Here is a 24,499-nt window from a genome sequence, read left to right as displayed (position 1 = left end):
ATGCCTAACCCAGTCTATCAGACAGATTTTTTTTTTTTTTTTGGACGACAAACATTTTGCTGCTTTTGGTGTCAAACATTGACATGACAAAGAAATAGAATATCAATGACTTCCACAAAGCCTGTCATTTAGAGTCAATCATATCGCCATCCTTTTTAATTGGTAGGGGGACTTTCTGACTAAAACGATCAAGTCCATGTGCTTTTTAGGGGGACATTGTCAGGCCTCATATGAAGAGACATTATTTTTATCCTGCAGAAGAATAATAGAACACCCGCGAACTGCCTGTTTTAGATCAAATAGAAGTTTGTTTTGAATCAATGAAATGATTGAAACCAACCATTCGCATGAAAGGTTTAATTTTCGGACAAATCATACAGTATCGATCAAAATGATATTAGGATTAATATGGACTAAAACCTTATCTCACTGGGGAATGACAGAAATTTGTCACCATGGACGAAGTTTGCTTGTTGGTGAGGGTCATGAGTTGGATTGTGGCGTTCCCCAAGGTTCAATTTTAAGTCCAACACTTTTTAATTTGTATGACATGAGTTTTCACAGTTGTGCTGATGATATCCAGTTTTACATTTCCGTTTTCCTAACAACCACAGTGCAATTAATTGTCTTTTTTAACTATATTTTGAAAATTAGGCCTGGATGACGGTATGAGCAAGTGTCAAATCAAGACCAAAATCTGAGATGCAAGCAAGTTTCAGAAACACCACTAATGAACAAGATATGGCAATCTTTTTTTTTCTCTACTCTCTGTAGAACCATTTACGCACTAAGTGCACACAAACCTGTTTGCTGCGTGGCTCCTTTTAGAACCTTCGATATTTAATCCTATCAAATTCAGAATTACAGATCGATACGACGACCTCTCTTTGCTTACCATGCTGGAGTCGATGATCTGCCCTTTCCCTGACTTTGTTCGCTCCAGCAAAGCCAAGACGATGCCGAGGGCACATGTGAGCCCGCCGCCCGCAAAGTCGGCTAAGAGATTCAGCGGTGCGTACGGCTTCTCTCCGCTGCGACCCAGGCAGGATAAAAGCCCTGCGAGCAGCAATGGATCAGACAAACACACAAAGAAGGAACGAAGAAATAAACATGCAGTGATAGCATCACAAAGAAAGTATGAGACAACTTGCAAGAGTCCAAGTGCATTAATTTTGATCTTCCTTTCACATTGGATTAATTTTGCCGGTACACAAACAATTTGTAGCTTGAACAAGCTCAATAATTGGATTACATTCCATACGTGTCTTCTTACCTGACATGGCCAGGTAGTTGATGTCATGTCCGGCCGCTGTGGCATACATTCCGCTTTGTCCGTATCCCGTAAGGCGTGCGTACACTAGACTGGGATTTTCCTTTAGCAAGTCCTCTGGACCAAGACCGAGTTTCTCCATCACACCTGAAACATCATAAGATAGATGATTCGTACTTATCAACATTGTGTTCCCCCGCTACACTGTCATTCATCATTCGCGCCTCACTACGTCATGTTTTTTGAGCCATCATTTTTTGTTGCGATTTGCCAGTGAAGTACATAATTCAACTTGGGTATTGTTTGTGGTTAATATTGTTTTAAAATGTTATAAGAAAACAATGTTTTATTTGAAAAAAAAACCCCAATAACCGTGATATTCAATCGCAAATCACAGTATAATCAATAATCTTGATATAAATCTACAAGTATTGTGATTTGAATCAAATCGGGACATATATGAATCATCCCACCCCGAGTGGAAAGTATGTACAGTTCCTAAATAAAGATTGTCGTGGTCCCACCTTTGCGGTAGGGCTCCAAGACAACGTCGGACTGGACACAGAGCTTCCGGAGCAGAGAAACACCCTCTGAGGTCTTCAGGTTGATGGCCACAGAACGTTTGCCGCGAGCCTGCGTGTCCATCGAAGCGCCGGCCTTCGTGCGGTCTACGCGGACCACATTGGCGCCGAAATCGGCCAGGATCATCCCGCAGAACGGTGCCGGAGCAAGGCCCGCCAGCTCGACCACACGGACTCCAGCCAACGCCATTTTGAAAACACTGCATACAAATGTTTACAAAAATACATATTGTTTTTCTTTATCGATTAACAGACATTGTAACTGTTCAGGAACTGCTGATGTGGAACCCTAATTATGATGGGAATTATTATTTGAAAATCTGTAATGACTGTGAGCAAGGAAAGCCACAGTGGCTCATGCACTTCCAAAAGTTATTTGAACGGGACAAACGGTCAAACATAGAAATACAGTTGCAAGGAGCTGCTGTAGTCGACAACTCACACCCAGACACTCACACCTAAACTGACTCCAGCTCTTGACTTCACTCACTAGACCTTCAACAAGCAAGCGACTATTACGTGCAGTAATCACAATTTCTAAAAACATTTAACAAATTCTGTTATTATGTTTTTATGCGTCTTATTTTTCTATATTGAAAGCAGCGTGGAAAAATGTATCGCTTTGGGGAGGCTGGAACGGATAATAATGACAATATTTATCTTCCTCAAATGAGGGTAGTTCGAGCGTGTTTTTTTTTCTCCCCCTCTCCCTCCCTTGTTTCTTTCTGACTTTCGGGTTGAGTGAACGCTGGCGCGTTTTGGCTGCCGCTGCTCAACCCGTATTGTTTTTTTTTTTTTGTTATTGTAAAGTGTCCTTGGGTGTCTTGAAAGGCGCTTATAAATAAAATCTATTATTATTATTATTATTATTATTATTATTGATGTCAATTAATTTCAACTGGGAAAATGTAGTAAATATACACTCAAATTGTGCTAAGAGTTTGTTCGTGTAACGAATTAATATCACAAGCCGTATTTCCAAAAGATATATGAGGATATCAGGAAAAGAGAAGTGTCCGCGGTCCCGTGAACTCACCACGGCTAAAAACAAAGCTGGGTTACTCGTGTTACGAGTCACGACGCAGACATCTAAACTAAAATACAAAGTAATCCAAAGTCCAAAGTCACACTCTCATGTTTTCTGTTGGCCAGTTGCTGCTAAGTGCGACTTTTCCCGACGTGCGACGCACACGACAAACACACGCAGCAATATTCGACAAGTAGTTTTTTTCTATCGCTACAAAAAGAACAAAACCAAATTTGGCCAACCTAACCTGTATTTTGATTGCCCGGTGAAATTGTTCCCCCCGAAGAGTTGAATTACTGTGTGAAGTTGCGCGCGCAGACAGCATGGATCACGTGATTGAAATCGTTGGAGATGATCAAGCTGTTCCGTGTCAGTCACGTGATCAGACAATTTACTCTTAATAAAACCGCACACTTTTCATACACATAGGTCATAATAAGAGTTCACCTAGTTAAACCCGCCGTGGAATTCAAACTATGGTATTCATTCATACGTTAAAAAAAGTATTTGCTAACATTGTACACTGGATCCCACCTCCCTGTGTTCGACGGCCTACGCTGATATAAAAGTGAGCATTGCACGTGGCTGTGCTGCCTCAAGGGTTTCTGGGAATTTGAGTTTTTGATGACGCGCCTTGGAATTAAAACTAAAATAATTCGAATGTATAAAATAACGTGTTTACGTTCAGAGCATATTAAATAATTCATTTGTGATTAAAATTCAAGCAAAAAATATGCTTTGTGTCAAAATCGTTGGCAAACTTACACATATTTTTAAAATTTATGACACGCACAAGCAGTGTGACTGTGTTAAGTGGCTTGTTAACCACATACGGTGCTTATAATAAAGAAAAAAATATTCATTCAGCACAATAAATATTTCAGAATACATATTACGGCAGGACAGCTCTTTCGAGAGGCTGCATGTGTTGGAAGAATATATACAGGAAAATTATTCACTTCTGTGTTTATTTTTCTGCCAATAAACTTGTGATTCAACGTGATAAGAAGCACACAAGGCTGCGCATGAAGAGTTGCTTGTGGCACATTCTTCAAAATGTCAAAGCACAAAAGAGATATGAAAAATGTTGCTTCTCGTGAGTCAGGTCAGATTTTCTCAGCCTCGCCGTGACCTTTCTTGATATTTATTTGTTGCTGACATATAAAATGATATAAAACTGGAAGCCAAGCTTTGAATTTTCCGACTGTTCTTTGATCTCTCATTTCAGTGCAGTGGAAGGGAATCGTGGGATCCTGCTGAATTTCTAAATTTGCACAGTTGCAAAGAAATTGCTAGTTTATTAATCATGGCAATAAACATACTGTTGCCATTTTAAGTGAGCTATATGAGCCCCAGGAAACGCAAAAGGATGGAATCTAAAACTAGCACGCTGTTTAAAGTGGAAATTGAGCTTAAAATCTCTGCTTCCCTCTATTGGCCATATACTATAACTGCACTTGACAGCGACCCATGACCTAAGCTTTACTGTACAGTGGTGGGTGGTCCTTGCTTGAGAACCCCTTTTTAATTAATTTGAGCTTTGAAAAAGTCAATCAAGCAAGAATTGAAAAGAATTCCACTGACAAAGCTTCAATAATTTGTGTCCTCAGTTCCCAAACATTAATTAAATTCTAAATTCTGTTGTGTTTTTCTTTTTGTTAGTATTATTGGGTGCATAGATCAGCATGAGCTAACTGTCTCTGCTTCTGATAAGATGCACACTTGATTCCTGGGTAAAATGTTAGACATTTAACCCTCTCGTACAGCAATAATGATAACCTGTAACATGATAAGCTGTCCACTGTAGTAACCGCTGTCCCAGAAAGAGTTAAAGACCCTAGGAACTATTTTTAAGTGTAAAAAAAGATATAATAATAATAATAATAATAATAATAATAATAGAGAGTCAATGAACAAAAAGCCAAGAGACAGCAAAATATCTTGCATTTGAGGAAACACAATGGAATGGCTCCCATAGGAGGGATCGCAACAATGTCATGCACGGAGCCGTGCCGCAAAACCTTTCCTGTAATATCACAGTCAGGAAGTCAAGTTTCCCTGTAAACACAAGGTCATGAGAAGCATCCAGAAAGGACACCATGCTGTGAATAACTACGCATCATCACTTGCCGCAAAATAAACAAATAAATACAAATGAAAAACTTGACCACTGGTATGAAACAAATCTGCTCACAAACAAACCAAAAATGTCATTAAAATCATTGTAAATGCCTCAATACTATCGGGCGTTATCCTCTCAGACAACGGTGAAGTAAGTCATATTCTTTTGGAGAACAGTCACAAGAATAAAGTTGTATTTTCACAAGACACATATTTAAAAATCTATGAGGATAAAGTTGTGTACAGCTCATAAACCCAACGAGGCTCTTGTTGTTTGTTTGTTTGCTGATATGACGATATTAGCAGATGCTAACTTTGACACACTTGCATTATTGTTCTGAACAATTAGTCGTACATGACGTGGGCGTGGTTAATTGGAAACGCAGACGGTTTGGGAACAATGGCGGGGTGGGGGACCAGCTGTTTTGAGAGTCGTCGTGAGGTCTAAACGTCCGGGTCGGAGACAGTACAGGCGTCTGCATACATGATGCAGATAGAGTACATGCAAATTCAATTACAGTCTAAGTGGCAAAAGAGCTACCGTTCTGTAGAAGAGTAAAAACATGAAAGTGATGATTCAAAAAAAGCCTCTGGTAAAAGTACTGATTCAACTCTAGTACTTGAGAGATTTGTTCAACCAATAGCTAGCTAGAATCAGCCTAACTTTTATGCTATCAAAACAGCATGTTCACATCCCTTTGCTAATGTTCCAAACTGACCAACTAAATTAGCTCATGCTAACAACGAAAATATATCGAAATATATACCTCACAGCAAACTCCCTTCCACCACAGGGGTTACGTTCCAGACCATCCCCGCAAATAGTGAAGTAAAAATATTGTACTTACGGTGGTACGGTGTACCAATCCCTTTGTTTACAGTAAACAATTTTTTTTCTAAACCAACAAACCTATCATTTCACAATATACATTAGTAATAATGTCCAAAGATGGACATTCTGAAATAACCCTACAGCGATGGCTTTCTGTCGGCGTAAAAAGTAGGATTAAAGAGTATTTCACATTCAATAATCTTCAGCAAAAGCGAAGCTTGAAATACTTCCAGTTTTCTCACTTCTTATTTTCAAATTTACACAGTATAAAATACTGTATAAGTGTTATCTCCCGCTATTCACAGATTTTTTTTTTTTAAATAATCACCCGCAGAGGTAGAAAAAGAGTAACAAGCCGATTTGGACATGTAAGGAATAGAAAGTACAGATGTTTTCAAATTGAAGCAGTAAAAGTAAAAAGTCAGATAGTATGAACAAAAGTATTTTGTCATTTCCCACAAATGCGAATTATTCACAACAGAACCCTTATCAAAAAAACGTTTTTTTGAGGTTCCAGTGGGAGTTGGTGTTATCCTCAGCAACGGATGCGGGAATGTGCTGGTGTTTTCTCCACCGGGGCTTTTTAAACGACATCCTCAAACATAGGAGGGGGGAAAAAAACATTGGGAAGTGAGAGCGGAGCCAAGAACGTACTACATCCTGTACTGTGAAGATAAAACACAGGTACAACCTTAAGTTGGGCGGGACAAATTTGAGCAGAATTATCCTGAGCGATTCTTGTGTGGTGTGAGATGGGGCTAATTTTTTTGTTCTCCCAGCTACACATTCAGGAGGATGTAAACTTGGGGAAAAAAGGAATGTTATTACTGGCAGCTACTAGTGTGTCTGTTCACACACTAGAAAAAAAAACCCTCTGGTGAGTTTCCCACATTATGGCGGACTTTTTGCAAAATAGTAAGAATTAGGGCTACACTTAAACCACAGCAATAGTGACGCGGGGAATAACATCAGACACAAGTACGAGAGTAAAGTCATCAAAAAAGTCAAACGCAAGTTAAGTCCAAATAAAATTGTAAAATGAGTCCAAATATTTTTCGAAGTTATAGTTACTTGTTAGTTCCGATACAGGATCTACTCAGGTTTCCCCCGATCCTATTTGGATAGCCAAGCTTTTATTTGATGGTTCTTCAAGCAGCAGTCACCCTTTTGGCCTTTCCGCAGTTAAGAATCTCACGATCCCTGACTTTCCGACTATAGTTAGCCACGCTAGCCTTTGAGCGCAAAGCGCAGCTAAATATAGCCTGCCGGATGCATTGTTTATTATTCAAAACATCTCTTTAAAAAAAAAAAAAAGGCGCTTCATCTCGAAAACAAATAGAATTGAATTCTTGTAATAGTTGAATTCGTGTGTCCCCCCTCCCCCCGTAATTCCACTTTCTTTTTTTACTATTTATTCTCGTATCAGCACAACTAATGAGGGTGATTTTTCCTTATGATTTTTGTACATATTGGATTGTGCCCCCCCTCCCACCCAAACCCCTCGTAACGACTTTAATCTTACACGATTACAACTTTTCCTTCAAAACAAGACAATTTGAATCCGGTACAGTGGTTGGGGTGCCTCCGTTAGCTTTGCTTCCCAAAACCAGATTAAAGCTATGCTCCTTCGGCATAACAACAACAACAAAAGATGTATTTTGGCCGCTCCCAGTTGATCTTTTAAATCATGACGATCTTCAGATACTGGCACAGAATTGAACAAAAAGTATTTTGTAGAGAAAGAGCTGGAAAAGTTATGACTCCCACAAGTCAAGGCTCTCAACATATGTCCAAGATTGAAATCATCCCTCGAAGTGAGATTGAAGGGATGAAATGCCAGCAAAGCTTTAAAAAAAAAAAAAAATGATGTGAATAACTAAATAACAGAACCATTTCTAAGAAACTGAATGTATTCGGCAGAGTGACTGCTGACTATTGTTATGAAATGACACTGCTTGTTGCTAGGCGAATTTTAAAGCCCAGAAAGTCCAAATTGGCAGATGCCATTCTGCACACTCCACACAGAGAGAGTTGGCAGACTCCTGCCCCCCCACCTCCGCCCTCTCCCCCGGCCCCCAAATACAAACTGTGCAAGTGAATCACTACAACAACAAGCATTATTTAGCAAGATTCCGTCTGCTTTGTGGCATGGTGCACAGCATCATTTGCCTTGCACTTGCTGATTCTAATTCGGGAGATTTTATTTTAATTTTTTTGGGGTGGCATATAAAGTTATTCACTTTTTATAATATTTCCCACATCATTATGATGCCCAAGCGATGACCTCTTTTTGATGTATGTGATGTTGTCCTCACACACAATGAGGACAACCTCCAGCTGTTTTGTGCATTTTCCTGTTATGTGGATCACATACTCAATGTGCCCTTTTTCAAGGTGGACTCGCCCTCATGGCGCAACACAATGGCGGTCGTCCCCGTCGTCTATTTTTAAAAGCAGGACAGCAGATGAAAACGCCTCAGCCGAAGACGTTTGGGTGTGCGTTTGTTCTCGTTAGTGAGCCGCATTATTTACGCCAGCAGATGAATATGTTAGCCGTTTATTCAAATCGTATCACCCTGAAGGCTGCAGGTGTTCTTTAGGTGTGTGTGTGTGTGTGTGTCGGTGGTGTGACGTAACCAAATACAAATAATCTGGGACTGTACTTAAGTTTAAAAAAACATTTTCGGGATCTGCAATTTATTAGCATGACTGCTATGTGTGGATTGTTAATATAATTATTACATTTCAGCATTTGGCTTTATTTTTACTTGACTGTTAAAAAATGGGAGGCGGGGCTAAAACAGTCATTTTAGTTGGTACAACTTGAAAATGGAAATTATTGCATTTTATGGCAACAACGTTCGTTTTAGCAAAACACAGCAAACAATTTTCTGAGTTGTTTTTACTTCGATCAATAATTGGGGGACAACAAAAGGGGGTAAGTAGTTTGGTAAACTCTTATTCCTTTGTTGGAAATGCACTCAAGTTCAACATGAGCAAAACTGAAAGTATTTTGTTTAATTGTCCCACTGAACATTTTATAGAAATTGGCTGCCTTGAAATTTTGAGTTGACGCCACTATTTTTTTCCCACGGGTACAAGCTGAAAGTTGCAGCAAATTAATTAAACGGGGTTGAATCGGCGCTTCTACTTTCCGCAGAGTATCTGGACTTCTACTAAGTATAGTTTGTGTACTTTTTGCCAGCTTTGTGTGTGTGCATGCGTGTATTTATATTTAGACGGTCCAGGCTGGTATGATTTGCCAATGACTGGGAACAAAGCCCAGTGGGTCAGGTTTTAATGACACCATGTGGACCGGGTCACCTCAAGGCTGTATCCTTTCACCTTTAAACACATCTGATAAGATCTCAACTTTCATAAAATCTGTGATTCATACCACTCACAAGATGAGTCATAAAGAGAGGAAAGACATGAAATGGATTAGCAGCGCCTTAAATGAGATAAAGGTCATAAGTTTCACTTTTTTTTTCACTTGCTCAGTACAAAGCAAGTAAGGCTCCAGACTTTGTGTGGTCCCAGAAAATAAGGAGAAAAATCACAAATAGAGAAAGAAAAAAAAAAAAGGAAAACAAATCTGTACGGAATTACAAAAATGCATGGTCTGTATTACAACTTGGTCTATGGTCTATATTACAACTTAAAACTGTAGTTTTAAGTTGTAATATCAGCAATCGCCTCTAAATGGCACAAGTGCCTATGTTGCACTTCCACTGGGTCTTGTACTGCCCTATACTGTACTACACTGCAAGTAGCTGATTTCTACTTTATTTCTTTGCTGAATTGGAACGATATGCAGGACAAACACAATACGGCGATATCATCAAAATTTTGAGTGAGTCGATTTTTGTGAGAAACATACTTGATGTTGGTTTCTGGGTCAGCAGTTTGTGCCGCCCTTGAATGTTTTTTTTTTTTTTAAACAAGAGAGCCCTTTGGACTAGGAAAAAAGAAGCACATTATGTGGTTATTTCTGATTTATTTTTATTACCCTTTGTTGTTTAGGTTAGGATGAAAACTTGGCACAAGACCACGGCGGACAGCTGCCTCTCTCGCTCAAACAGCTCACCAGAGCAAGCAATATTTAAAAAAGAAAAAAACGTTTTGGATCCCATTCTGTGCAGTAAATGTATCATATCCAAACTTGTACTCTCAAGTGTATTGCGATGACAATGGGGTTGTCTCCTGTTGTGTGTAACGTTTCCTTGTTATGGGGATCAACACAAGAGGGACCCTCTTATCCTTGTTTGGGTTGGGAGGAGGGCGCGGACTCACAAGCTGGGGGGAAGCGGCGGCGGCGGCGGCGGGGGGGGGGGGGGGGGTAGGACAAAGTGGGATGGAAACTTCAAAACGCGCTCTCGACTCTCGCGCGTTCCCGCGTAGCCAATGAGCGTTCGCTTAGCCAAACTCTGCCCGCCATACAAATAAGCGGGGCCTCACTTTTCGTGAACCCACTTTTAAGGTCTTTGTGCCGTGGCGAGATCCTCCGCGGTGATTCAGTAAACTGCACGCGGAGCAAGTTAGGAAGAGTTGCAAAACGTCCAGAAACTTTTCCCGGGCTTTTTTTTCCTGAAGGAAAAACTTTTCTTTGTGGGGTGGGGGAGGGTGGTTGGGGAAAAAAAAACATCTTAAAGTTTTTCTTTTTTTTTTTTTGACGTCTCCACCTGCGAGCATGACGAGGAGGTCGTGCGCGATCTACGCGGTGGGCGTCATTAGCGCCACCCTGCTCATCGTGGGCATCGGCCTGACCGCCTCGCAGGCTTTCCGCAAGCTGATGTACAACCGTCTCAAGAAGGTATACAAAACAAGCGTCCACTTTTTCCCCCCTCTCTCTCGGGTGTGTGTGTGTGTGTGTTTTGCATGCGTTGCTTTACCACGCTGCCCTGCATTTATTTCCGCTATGTTCAAAGCGGATGACAGTTGACGGTTGACAATGGTGGTGACTGTGTGCCGGTGGGGCCACTTGCAGAGAGCAATCATCAGATCCATGCACAAAAAATATATGGATACTGTATATATAAAGCACTTAAAGACTCGTATAGAATGTTGCTTGAAGCCACGTTGTAGAATTATGACTTCTGTTAAATGTTTGAACTGTATGGCGTTTGATGTGCTTAAATATCCACCATCCATTTTCTGATCCGCTTATCGTCACGAGTGTCGCGGGGGCGTGCTGGAGCCCATCCCGGGCACCATCTTCGGGCACGAGGCGGGGTACACCCTGAACTGGCCGCCAGCCAATCACAGAGCACACATAGAGGAACAACTATTCGCGCTCACAATCACACCTAGGGACAATTAAGGAGTGTCCAATCAACCTCCCATGTATGTTTTTGGGATGTGGGAGGAAACCGGAGTACCTGGAGAAAACCCACGCAGGCACAGGAGAGAGAACATGCAAATTCCACACAGTGAGGCCAAAGCGGGATTGGAACCCTGCACCTCTGCAATGTGAGGCCGCCGTGCTAACCGTTGGTTCACCGTGCCGCCAAGTATAAAAAGTCATTTTCTGGTGTTCAAAAAACGTTGGTTTTTATTTTTTTTGATCCGGGTAAGGCATTTGAGAACTGTTCTCATTAGGCGTAAACAGCAGAATGAAACAAAAAGCAAAATAGAAGCAAACACAAAAAAGATGCATGGCAAAATGTGCATATTTACGTTTTTTCACTCACAGTAAATATCAAATTATTGCAAAAAATAAATTGAAAAAAATATGCCATTTTTGCCAAGCGCGTCTGTTTATGGGCTTATTCGTTACAGATGTCTTCATTTTGGCTTGGCATAAATCCAGTTCACGATATCTTGAACGAACGAACTTCAGTTCAAGATGGTTTAGGTGTGGCTTCTTAGCTATCTGCACGTGGAACTATGACTGGTCTAAACGACCTTGCAGAAATCTCAAACTGGGAGTTCCAGATGTCTGTTGCAATTCTGTTGCAAATTTTTGCAAGTCTCCAGCGGATCTCTATCACTATCTTTAAGGAGAAAAACCCCATTCATTCGAATGACAAAAGTGATGTCAGGTCAAGCTGCCCCAAAAAAAAAAAAAAAGCACAGACAATTGAAAATTCTACTTAAAGTGTACTTCGTTGTATGAACGACCGAAATAGTTTTCCTATAAAAAAAAAAAAATACAAAAAAAAAAAGCACCAAATTTCTGGGAATATGTTCCACGAAAAAAAAATAAACGTAAACACGTGCGAATGGTGATGAGCATATCTTGACCTATGTCGGACTGCTTTTCAAGTCCTTCATAAGCAAAAAGAGTTTTGTGAGACTTTTGTGGTCTGGGTTTTTTTTTTTTTTTTGCATATGGTCACTTTTAAATGAGAACCGATAGAGCGAACTCGTACTTCCCAGAAAACATTACCAAAAATACACTCATCACAAAAACACAGCAGTCATCACTTTGGAGTTGTTTTCTAGCCGTTAGCAAACAATGGAAATTTGAAACGCAACGTGTGAGGGATAGAAACAAAAAGAAATTAAAAGCGATGGTTCGGACAGATTATTCGCAGTTCCTTTTGCTTTATGATGACGTCCGCAGGTCAGAGAATTTGCGTGTCCAGGAATAATTTTGCAGGGGGCGGAGGGGCTACCAATGGTTTTTATTTGTGGTATTGGTGTTTTTAACACATGATATCAAAGCACGCGCAGTCAGCTGCTTCGTGCAAACTGAAAGGAAAATATTTTTTTGCAGTGTTCTGCAATTCTCCTTCATTCATATTCTCAGAAATACCATCAAGGCGCCGATCGCAGTCACTTTGTTTGCGTCAAGGATATCCATGGGCTCGTCTGTTCTTGATGATTCCAACATAGGAAGCATCGACGTACAAAGCGGAGCACTCGCCTATCGCCGTAGCAACTGTTGTTTCATTTGATTGTTTCATATTCAAGGCAATTGGCTGGCAACTGATTCAGGGTGTCCCCCGCCTACTGCCCGGAGACGGCTGGGATGGGCTCCAGCACCCCCCGCGACCCTAGTGAGGATCAAGCGGTTCGGAAAATGGATGGATGGATGGATATTCAAGGCAAATATCGACTATTATTATGACTGCAGTACCTTCAGACTTGTGCACAAATTTGGGTCACGGTCCGCAAAGCCCCCCCAGTATTAAAAACTTTGGATACTGTACGGAATGGAGAATAGAAGGTATATTATTTTCCGAAATTAGCCATGAAAGATTTAAGGTAGTTCAAGACCAAGACTTTGTGGAGGATGACATCAGGTCAAGACCAAGAGGTTGAGGATTCGAGACCAAGTCACGCCCGGGACGAAATGAGACCAAGTCAAGACCCAAAACTTGAAGAACACAAGGCAAGTCAACATTAAACAATCAATTCCACACATGGCAGAATTCTTTAAAAAAATGGCGTCCAAGTGGATACATTAGCCGTGAAATCAAATTATTTGGCTAATTTCAGTCTAAATGATCAACCACTGCAGTCTTCCACCTTTCTCGTGCATCGACATTAACCCCTTTAAGGGACAGCGCTCACTACAGTGGACAGCTTATCAGGTTATCATTATTTGTGCACTAAAGGGTTAAAATGGGGGGGGGAAAAGTGCACGTCAAAGTCACGTTTTAATTTCCTCAGGAAGTAGGCTACTTGGTTCTGTGTCCTCGGAAGGGAGGTTTCGACCCCAAATGGTTCCTTTAATGTCCCATTAAATGGGCTCGTTGCTTGTCGGTTGATTGACACATGAAAGCAAACGTTCAGATCTCAATCTTTCTAATTGAAAGAAATTCCTTGGCAAAGCACCGATTCCAATCCAAAAGAGTAAAACACACTCTACGTTTAACATACCAAACAACGAGCGGGCTTGCTTGGTCGGATTTATTTCGGGGCTGGGGGCTCATCCCATTTGGTCTGTGTGTGAAGCCTCTCATTCCAAGAATGCTTCCTTGAGTCCGAAGCTTCTTTCGCCACAGCCAGCGTTGAGTAGCAACTCGATCCTTGGTAGGATAATGGACAATTTACAACTTCCAGTCGTGATGCAAGTACGGATCAAGATCAGGTAGGTTGCCAAGTCAAAACTTTGAGGAGTTGAGACCAACGATGCGGGCTGTCAGTAACAATTCAAGACCTTGACCGTGAGGCGGGCTGAGACCAAGACTTGAGAATTTAAGACCAAAACATTCAGGAGTTGAGACCAAGTCAAGCCCAAGACAACAGGGGGCGAGAGTTTTTCCTGAAGCAGGTCAAGGCCAAGTCAAAACTAAGACCGACTTCACACCAAGTCGAACCCAAGACCGGTTTAGATAGACTTAAAGGTTTGAGACTAGATTCAGAACTGAGATAGGGCAGGTCGAGAATAACTGAAGACCGTTACTTTGAGGAGTTGCGGCAGATCCGAGGCCGATCAAAACTACATTGTTGTGCCATTTTATTTATTATTTTTCGTGGTGTACTGTTGAGATTTTCTCATGTGAAATGGGCGCCTTGGCTCACGAACGGTTGGGAGGCACTCGTCTATGGAACCCTCTGCCGCAGAAAAACAATAGCGTCAACCTTAAACAGTCTTTATGTTCCATTGTTTCTGAGAAGATTTTAAAGAATATCCTGCGGCTGTGCGTTATTCATGCCTGTGTTTTTCCTCCCGTCTCGACATCAAAGTCGTCGCGGTACGCCTATTTGCTTATTCACCTGCTACATGTGTTTTCCATCGGGGAGTGGCGTAGATGAGAGGGCTTCTCTGTTCCTGTTTTCCATGCGCTATTTCATGTCGCATGCTGGGAGGGCGGCCATGTTGAATAGTGCGATGAAAAACAACAACAAAAAATTAAAAAAAGCATGAAAGGACAGCGGCCAGAAAAGAGTACGCTCTGCCCTCTTCAATCCAAGGTGACAGCTTTATTGTCCTTGACCACTTTGTAAAATGTCCGTCTGAGGATGAGTAGAATGGAAAGCCAGAGGAGGGGGGCTCCCGGAACGCTGGGGACACTTTGGCCCACTCTCCCTTTTTTGGGGGTTAATTTACATCCAGACACTACTTTGAACAAAACTGACACAACTAGGCCAAACTGAGATTTCCACCTCATGTGTGGTTGAAAGACAAACTAACCCCCACCACACCCCCCTCTTCTCTTCCTTCTCGCCTTCCCCCCGTGTTTTCCCAATTCCTCAAAAGAACCCCGCGGTGAATCGTCGGGGATCGTTGTCCACAAGCGTAAAAGCGTTTTGGGGAGTTTTCGCTTTCGGGAGGCTGCTTCTGGAGCTCAGGCCTGAGGAATGCGGCCCAGATCATTAAGGTCGCAGTCCCGCGCAACAATTAGGACTTGGGGCTTTACGAATCACATGATCTGTCAGTGACTCTCTCTCTCTCTCCCTGAGCGCCCGTAGTCAATGGCAACCGTCTGACAATGGAACTATGGCGGGGTCTCCCCTAATACCATTCATGTGCATGGCCAATGCTCTTGTCAGACAGAGGCAACCCTCCGTGGTCCCCCTTAAGATGTTTTTGTTCTCTGGGCTGTTTTTGTTCGGAATACGCCATCCAGACTAAAAACGTGCGGCCACTTTTTCTTAACTTGAAATGTTAATCACTTGAAATTCAGATCGCCGGCGCAGTCTAGAGTTACTACCGAGTTTGTCAGCTAACTGAAGGTGTCTTAACAGGAGATTGTTTTGGTGGAGGGTAGCCGCGTGTTTGAGTCATGGAAGAGGCCCCCACCTCCCGTCTACATGGAGTACTTCTTCTTCAACGTCACCAACTTGGATGAGTTCCATGCAGGGGCCAAGCCAGTCGTCAACCAGGTCGGACCCTACACGTACAGGTGGGGTGCAAGACTTTAAAATGTGAATAACTGATGCTAGATCTGAAGTGTGCTACTTGGAAGTCCCCCCCAAAAATGTGATTGTGTTACTTGGTGTAGCGACAAGGACCAACCTAGAAATGGACATTTCGACTTTAGGAGTCAAGACCAAGACCGAGGCAGGTGAAGGACAAGTCTTTCAGAGGTTGAAGCCAAGTCCTGACCACGACACAAAACCTTGAGGAGTTCGGATCCAGACAAGTCAAGAACTTTGACGAGTCCTGACCAAGTCCAGAACAAAACTCAATCTTTGAGCAGTTGAGCACAAGTCAGGACTAAGGCCATGGCATGTGAGACAGTCAAGACCAAAGGCTTTGAGGAGTTAACGCCAAGTCAAGATAAAGACTTTGAGTCTTTGATTTCAGTCAGTGACCAGTGACCAAGACTTTGAAGAGTTTAAACCATAGTCCAGACGAGCTCAAGTCTTGATCAAGACTTTGATGAATTGAGAAAGTGTAGACCAATACTTAGAGGACTTGAGACCAAGTCAAGGCCACGTTTTTTTCCCCAGGTATTTTTTGATGGACAAGAAGCAGGTCGAGACAAAATCAAGATAGAGACTTTGAGAATTTGAGGCCAAAACCCGCCCCGAGACCGAGGTCGCTAACGACCAAGTCGAACCGTAGACTTTCAGGAGACCGCGAGAGTGCACCAATTCACACTTTTTCTGAATAACAAGCAGTCACTGTGTCGGTTTTTGGCTTTTAATGCGTGCCAATTGTTTAAATATCAAATCTTTTTTGTGTCGTTTTGTGTCACGCAAAGAGAGTACAGGTACAAGGACAACGTGACCATGGTGAACGATGGCAAAATGGTGTCGGCATACAACACGAAAAGCTTCGTCTTCATGAGAGACAAGTCTGTTGGCGACCCTTCGTTGGATAACATCGTCACTGTTAATATACCCGCTTGGGTAAGGAAAGATCGACGACGACAAGCCATTGGCCACCATGTTCTCTCGGCTCAAGTCCGCCTCCCTCCCTTGTAGGCGGTGATGAACAAGGCCAAAGGGAGCTTCTGGAAATCCTCCATCGTGTCCGTCTGGATGAACACGCTCAAAAGCGGACTCTTCACCACTCGCACCGTGGACGAACTGCTGTGGGGCTATGAGGACCCCCTGCTGGCCCGAATCGCTCAAATGAGTCCAGAAGTGGACACAATTTTTGGTCTTATGTACGGGGTAGGTAAAGATTTGCTTGATTTAAAAAGAGACGAAATGTAGTTTTTATTATTATTTTATTTTATTTATTTTTATTCTTTGAAAAGGAAGACGAGTGGATGGAGTTTTTAAATCTGGGAGGGCTTTGTTTTTGGATTCATTTGTTGTTAGAGTTTTTTTTTTTAAAAAGTATGGTAAGAGGATCTTAAAAAAACGCACATGAAATCGCAATATTCTGCAGGGGGAAAAAAAAAATCACAATTAGCTACCTTCTCGAAATCGATCAGCACTACTCCAGACCCGCCCACAAAAGGCAATAATCCATTCCTGTGTAAACAAAGATCTGAAAAGTACATGCACGCAGCTCTCCTTTCACACGTGCGAGGGCATCACACTAAGTATACGGTTCAAAACTGTTATTTTGAACCAACCCAAAAAATATTTTCAGATGGGAAACAGGATACATCCACTTGAGGGAGGTGGTTTTGTTTTTTGTCTTAAGTGGGCGTCGATGGCCAATATTTGAGGAAATACAGAACATGAAGATTTGTCCTCCCCGCTCCCCAGAAAAATGGAACCAACGATGGGGAATTCGTCTTTCACACCGGGGAGCAGAATTACTTGGATTACGGCCGAGTGGAAACATGGAAAGGTCAAAGGTAACGCATTCTTCCCTTACTTTTCTTTGGCCAGAAGCTTTCTTGCGTCAACTTCTATCTGCTCAAAATAGATGCCGATTCTGTCTGGGTTTTTATTTATTTATTTATCTATTTTTTGGGGGTGGATGTTTGGCCTCAGCTGTTAACGCTTGTTCTCCTTTATGACCTGTATCATCAAACACTTCTCTCCAATTTTCTGTCATCGACATGACACGATGGCAACTGGTATGAAAACGGAAAACGGACGTCTCTCGGAAATGTTTTGCAGGCAGCTGACCTTCTGGAACTCCAATCACAGCAACACCATCGACGGGTCCGACGGAAGTGCCTTTCATCCCCTACTGAAAAAGGACGAACGCATTTATATTTTCACCCCGGACCTTTGCAGGTATTTTCATCTCCCTCGTTGTCGGTGTTTAATTGTGAGGCTTTTGTTTTTATTTCTATCGGAACCATTATTTGTCTCCTCACAATAGTGGCTGCAGTTGCGCTACGCATCCACTAGATGAAGCTACACTAAAGGGAATACAATACAGCTTTATTTATATCGCGCTTTCACAACCGCTGCAGCTATAAAAAAGCGCTTTACAGAACATTTAAAATACGATGACCAAGAAATCAGAATATTGATCCATATAGAAGGTACATCGGATTATAAAGCACTTATAGTGCGGAAAATACGGTCAATGCAACGAATCTGATCCAGCGCCCAAACCAAGTTCGCGAAAGTGTTTTTATTTTTTTTCATTCACTACTATATATCCTTTATATTTATATAGGGCTTTGTTATTTAAGAAAAAATGCGATTAGGTGAGTTTTAATTTAAAAGGAAAAGACAAATGGGCGAATGGGCAACCTGTGAATATGTGGGGGGGGGGGGGGTGATATCATATTGACTATATGACATTTTTCATAAAATGTCAATAACATTGAGGAGTTAACCCGGAGTCGCGGCAAGCTTGACCGCTGAAGTTGTGCCATTCCGTTCGCTGTATGATAGCCATCCCATAATTTAACCTTCACCTCCAAAACTCATTTTGTCGCATGTGGAAAGAATCTGTGGGCGTTTTACCTTTGGCCCAGTCCAGGCGCGTGTCGTTGACCACCCTCCCTTGTCCCACATGTTTTCAAAACACTTTCACCCACTTACTCAACTCATTGTGGCTTCACGCAGGCGACGTGTGTTACGGGAACTAAAGGGGATCGCTGCCGCCTCCGTTTCCTGTCCTTTTGACTATTACATGAGAGGAAATGTCCCGTTTGGTCCGGCGCGGACATATTTCACACGAGCAAAGTTTGGCTACCGATTGTGCTTTTAAAACATGTATTTAAATTGACATCTGGAAAAATGTTTTTTTTTTTCGGAAGGAGTGGTGGAAGGCGTATGAATAAATAAACGACAATTCCCATTTGTAACCTTTTGGCCTTCGTACTGAAAGCTGAGCCACAAAAGCCTCGAGATGTTGATGAAGTGCAGACAGGTGCGACTTGTTCAATAGCTGGCTTGTCTTTTGGTTGCCCTGGACATAAATCAGTCTCCCCACTACGGCCGTTTCTTCCAGATACCGCAAAACCTCGCCCCCCTTCAAATCCATTTCTCTATAGAGTAATTAGACTGTAAAAATCAACTGGATTTATCATTACTGTCGTTTTTATGTGTTCGATTAGTATTTACAGTTTAAAATGATATTTTTACAAATATTTACAATAATTATGACCTTACTACTGCCCCGGTGTCGGTGAGCGTAAGCCTACGGCGCCGTCAAATTCAGGCTAGAGTTAGCCCTAGCTTACAGCTAGCTTACAACCGCGAGTAACTGGCCACTCCCTCTCCCCCTCCACCCCAAATATTTTTTAATTCAATTCATATTTTCCCTAAAAAAAAAAAGGCTTTCCAATGTATATTATAATTTTTTAAATGCGCCAGTAAATACACACACATGCAGCGAAGACTCTCCAACTTTGACCAACAACCCAGGCTAAACTTCCCAGACATACAAACATCGACATACTGTATATTCCTTCGAGTTCAACTATCGCCTTTATTGTCACTGTATTACATACAATGAAATTTAGGTGCTAATCCTTGGTGCATTTTGGCGCCATCTTGTGGAACCTCGGCGTGTAAATAGAAAATATGCAAATAGGTGAGTTTTGGAGCAAATAGGAGCATAGGTGAATTCGTCAAGAGGAAATCCGCTGCTCCGCTGTACTCGCTGCTCGTCTTTTAAATCTCCTCAATGTATTTCCAAAAGGATCGGTTTCCAAATTCTCTGCTCGCAACTATGCCTGCAGCCTTTTTTTTTTTCCACCCCTCTTGGTGTCTCTCGCAAAGGTCAAGGGAAAGGCCGTTAGAGTATTGTTGCACACTGGCAAACACTGTATGGACTCTTTTGTTCCGACTGAGAAGCATCAGGATTCCCTGGGAAGTGTTCAACATACTGCGACTCTCTCAGAAGTCACCATAATAACACCCTTAATGCGTCCACCGGACTTCATCGATGGTGCTGAAGGTTGGATTTGATCTACGGGGGGCTTTCTATCTTTTCATCATTTCAAATTCTCACTTTGACAGCTGCATAAGTGGACCTGCAGTAATTCAGGCGGCTATTAAGCAGACTTTCAACTTTCGCCAGGGTGAATGTTAAAAAGCCATAAACTACCGTGGCGGTTAATGAAGCTATAGAGGAAGTAATAAAATCCTTTGACGCTGTTCAAAGAAAGGATTGGCATATTAAGAAGGAGGGGAGTTGGGTGGGGGGGGGGGGGCGAGCAGCAACTACAGATTCCCTGAAATGTGATCGTGAAAACTCCTGCTCCCAATGGTATCAAAGTGAAATGCGGACATCCTGCCAAATTTACAAGTCAAGAGGAACCTCACTCCGTTAATTTATTGGCTGCACAGGACCATCTACATGGACTTTGAGAAGGACGTAGAGGTGAGAGGGATCCCGGCATACCGCTACACGCCGCCGCGTTCCGTCCTGGCCAGCAAAGAAGAGAACCCGGACAACGAGGGTTTCTGCGTCACCCCGCAGCAGTGCCTGGGAACGGGCCTCCTCAAAGTCAGTCCTTGTCGGAAAGGTAAACGACCGTAGCTCCGTTTATGATCGCTTCATGCTCGGTTCCGTAAACAGAAGAGGGAAATCACGCCGCGCGTCCCCGTAGAAGGACAATAAAGCTTGGGTACATTCGGGATTTATCAAGAGATAAGGCAACCTGGAGAATCAGATGTCACATTGCAATTGGAGTGACTCTTACTATAATTGAAGTGAATTAGTGTTATGCATCCACTAGATGGAGCTACGCTAAAGGAATACAATACAATACAATACAGCTTTATTTATGGGGAGCTTTTTCAACCGTCTAAGGTCAGGTGTCATTTGAGTCTACAAGTAAGAATGTGTGTGCGTGTGTGCACTGCAGTGACCTTGGCGGTTGTCCGAGGGCTGTTGCCAAACACCGAGCAGGAAAATGCTCACCCATGCCCCACTTCACGAGCTCTTAGCCCCGCCGCCGGCAGACTTATGTGCAACGCCATTTTTTGTGCGATGGCGCACGTTTCAGAATTTAGCAGTGGAGACCAGCCAAGTTAACCTCACTCAGTGTTGTGTTTCATGATTGAAACGGGCCGGGTGGACTCTTATCATCGGATCGCAATGTCTCTTGTTGACAATAAGTGGAAGGAACTGAGTGGGAGTAGCGAGATTATAAATGAGGATATCACTAATTAGTTCGACATCGGCATCAACGTGCACTTCTCAACCTATTATTTCTTTTGTGACTTCAAGTAGCTTGCTGTCCCGAGACACAAGTCCGATACAATCTTAACACCGGTAGAGTCTTGTTGTATCACAATTTTTTCTTTTAAACGTATTAATTTTTTTGTCTTATGAATGCATCGACACTATTTGCGTTTCGAGTTCTGACAACAGTTGCCATTGATGGCGAGCTAAAGTATGTCCACATGGAGTACAAAATACAAAAACTGATAACATCCGCTAAATGGAGTTATTTCCCTTCTGGTTTCTCCAGGTGCTCCAGTCGTGGCCTCTTTCCCTCATTTCTACCTCGGAGATTCCAAATATGTGGCAGCGATCGAAGGAATGTCGCCCGAGAGAATTCATCACCAAACCTACCTCGACCTAAACCCGGTAGGACAAACTAAAAATAGTCTGGCGCCCCCTGATGTAGGGTCGCCCTAACTGGCACCGGTTTATTAAGTTACAAGCAGTCACTTGGACGAATTTTAGTTTTGTTACAAGATGAGGAAAACACAAACAAAATTGAGCAAGTAAGATACTGTAACAGCCTCAGGAGAGCCGCGTTGGTCGATGCACTTTCAGGCTTTTATTAACAATGGGACTATTCTATTCTATTCAGTTCGTTTTAATTGTGTGGGTTTTTTTTAGAGCGGGATGTTTGAAATTTTTTTTCAGAAATGCTTTACTTTAATTTAGTATTAGTTTTCTTGATATATAGCGAATATGTAAAGTGGGGGGGGGGGGGGGGAAATGTCACTAAATATCGTTTAAACTCATTTCCCAAACGACAGTTCGACCTTGTTTCTTCTCTATGGCCGTGCAACTATTCATAGTCACGGTCTTAAGCTATCTTTCGATTGCGAGTCGTCAGACATCTTTTCCGTTTTATTTTATTTTTAAATAAACTGTTTTCGTTGGACGATACATTTCTAGCGGAGACGAGGTGGAATTGCACTCCTCTGCCATCTAGCGGCGCACAGGCGACAGTGCATGCTTGAGTACCGTCATGTTTTTGTTCAGCCGTTTCATTACTTTCACGCCGCAAAAACGATAACTGGGGAATGGCAAACTGGACTCTTTTCCTTTTACAGACCACCGGCATAATTGTACGTGCCAACAAGAGGGCGCAGATCAACATCCTAATCAATAGGATATCCACATTCGCGTAAGTGTTGTGTGTGTGCACTTTTATTTATTTTATTTTATTTTTTAATGTGTAGAATCACAAAATTCTTTCTACTCCATTCAGGAAAACTAAAGGTCTAAACGAAACCATCTTCCCCGTCATGTTCCTGAATGAGGTGAGAAACCTGTCAAGTCTTCTAGTACGGATGTACAGATGAATTGACGCGTGTTTGGGATTGTCTCAACAGAGCGTGGTTATCGACGAGGCATCGGCGGCGAGAGTTCACAAGCTGCTGATGATCGTTAAGGTGGTTTCCAACTTCCCGCTTATCTTTGTGGCTCTGGGCGGCATCATGCTGCTGGTCCTGATCCTCCTGCTGATACGCGAGCGAAAGCAGAAGGTGAGGAGCCGCAGCGACGTTACTTTCTGTTGGCCGCCGTGCGTTTTGTTTGTCACGTCGCCTTTTGAAAAACTAAACTTTTCTTACAGGCCAGCGCCGAGGAGAACACGTCTTACTCTCCGGTGAGCGAAAAGGAAAAAGAAAAAGAAGACCCTCAAAACGGAACGTACATCGGCCTGACGCCCAAGGCGGACGCGCAAGCTTGAGCAAGCCAGCCGTCATTTTTTTTTTTTTAATGACAAAATACACTGCAAATGACCCCGTCCGTCCATCCCACCTCACCCGCTGGAACTAATTTGTCAGAGAAAACACATTTCCTTGTTTGTTTGCCGAGTTAACGAGTCTACCAATGATAGATGAAAACGTCAAGAGGTGCGATTAAAACAAACGTGGTTAAAATGAGGTTGGGATTAGTTTTATGCACAGATTTTATTTTTCTTCCGAGAGCCAAGAAAAGGAGGGAAAACGAACACCAGTTGTCAGTATTAAGCCGCGTAATTACAACTAAATGTTACAAAATGTGATTCTTGTGCCTGAAAAGCATCTTTCTTTGTTTGATGACAGTATTTGGAGAGGCTCAAAATTTGTTTCACTGGGATAAACTTTAGACCTATTAAAAAAAAAGAAAAACTGTACATTTTGTAAAATAAGAAAGTCCTTCTCATATGTTTTTTTTTGTCTTGTTGTAAATGTTAATGTAGAAAGTATCCAAATGAAGAACTTCAGGTCTGCTAGAGTGGGTCAACACTTTGATCGAAGCCACTTTCACACTTACTGTAAAAAAAAAAAAAACGCAATTTTTCTGTATCGTTGTTCTGTACAAACAGCACTGACCCAAAATGGAGGACAGAGTGGAAGTGGCATTTTCCCACTTTGAGCAGTCTGATCAAATCTGTAACCGAGCCTGGGTATGAAACCCCTTTTGCACTGTTCAAAGCATCCACACATCCATTTTCCAAAACGCTTTTCCTCACAAGGGACGCGGTAGAGCCTATCCCAGCTGATTTGGGGCAATCGGCGGAGTCCACAAGGCCAATCGCAGTGTCACTCATAGACAAACAAGCATTCGCATGCACAATCACATCCTGGGGACAATTTTGAGTGTTACCACATTCCAAAAAACATGCTCCCATGCATGTTTTTTGGAATGTGGGAGGAAAACAGTGTGTCCGGAAAAAACGAAAAACAAAACAAAACATGCAGGCACAGAGGAAGGCCGGAGCCATAATGGAACCCTGCACCTTTGCACGAAGACAGCTGTGATAGGCTCTAGGCCACCCCGTGACCCTTGTGAGGATGAGCGGATGAGAAAATGCAAAATGGAAAAATGATTGTTTGAATGACATCTTGCAAAATGGAGTGCATGTAGTTAGTTTGCGGTCTAAACTAATCTTGTTTTTATGTTTTCATAAACTTCAGAGGAAACGTAATTTGTTCAGAAAAAGAGCAACATAATTGAAAAACTATATGTCTGTTTATTTGAAAATGGTCATGAGTTAAAAAAATAATAAATCACACTATTACAAGAATAAAGTCATATTTAAGGTCAAATCGTATCACGTGAGGTCAAGTTACATCTCCACTAAGGAACAACTCCCATGGGCGGCATTACTATGTTCAATACCACACCAGCATAGAAATGGTCGTTCAGAACATTCTCAGTTTAAAAAATATATATTTTATTTTTTCGAGTGGTGCTCCCTTGTTTTTGTGGTAACATTTGA

The 24,499-nt window shown here is 42.2% G+C and overlaps 2 protein-coding genes across 6 annotated transcripts in view; one reads left to right on the top strand and one right to left on the bottom strand.

The window, feature by feature from the left end:
* The window catches only part of amacr (alpha-methylacyl-CoA racemase), a 35,140-nt gene that overhangs the window by 2,272 nt on the left and 8,369 nt on the right, over positions 1-24,499 (bottom strand). For 2 of the 4 annotated variants that reach the window (XM_086134565.1, XM_086134564.1), the window contains 3 exons: positions 1,795-2,051; positions 1,274-1,417; positions 896-1,056 (listed from right to left, as the gene is read on the bottom strand). In XM_086134565.1, the coding sequence (XP_085990691.1) occupies positions 896-1,056; positions 1,274-1,417; positions 1,795-2,041 (552 nt within the window). In that variant the 5' untranslated portion in view covers positions 2,042-2,051. The other 2 variants (XM_086134566.1, XM_086134567.1) reach the window with 2 other exon arrangements.
* Positions 10,293-24,326, top strand: LOC147191812 (lysosome membrane protein 2-like). Of its 2 annotated transcripts, none has more exons than XM_086134764.1 (12): positions 10,293-10,644; positions 15,471-15,628; positions 16,433-16,580; positions 16,656-16,847; positions 17,394-17,485; positions 17,754-17,873; positions 20,391-20,569; positions 21,521-21,639; positions 22,341-22,414; positions 22,499-22,550; positions 22,623-22,775; positions 22,865-24,326. In XM_086134764.1, the coding sequence occupies exons 1-12, from the start codon at positions 10,522-10,524 to the stop codon at positions 22,979-22,981; spliced, it is 1,527 nt and encodes a 508-aa protein (XP_085990890.1). In that variant the 5' UTR covers positions 10,293-10,521; the 3' UTR covers positions 22,982-24,326. The 2 variants fall into 2 exon arrangements, with proteins under 2 accessions (XP_085990890.1, XP_085990891.1); XM_086134765.1 differs by lacking the exon at positions 10,293-10,644 and adding an exon at positions 12,825-15,361.

This window comes from Hippocampus guttulatus, chromosome 17 (genome assembly GCF_054856545.1).
Source record: "Hippocampus guttulatus isolate MCC_2025c chromosome 17, RoL_Hgut_1.0, whole genome shotgun sequence".
In the NCBI taxonomy this organism is placed as follows: domain Eukaryota; kingdom Metazoa; phylum Chordata; class Actinopteri; order Syngnathiformes; family Syngnathidae; genus Hippocampus; species Hippocampus guttulatus.
This window is presented reverse-complemented; position numbering and strand designations above follow the sequence as displayed.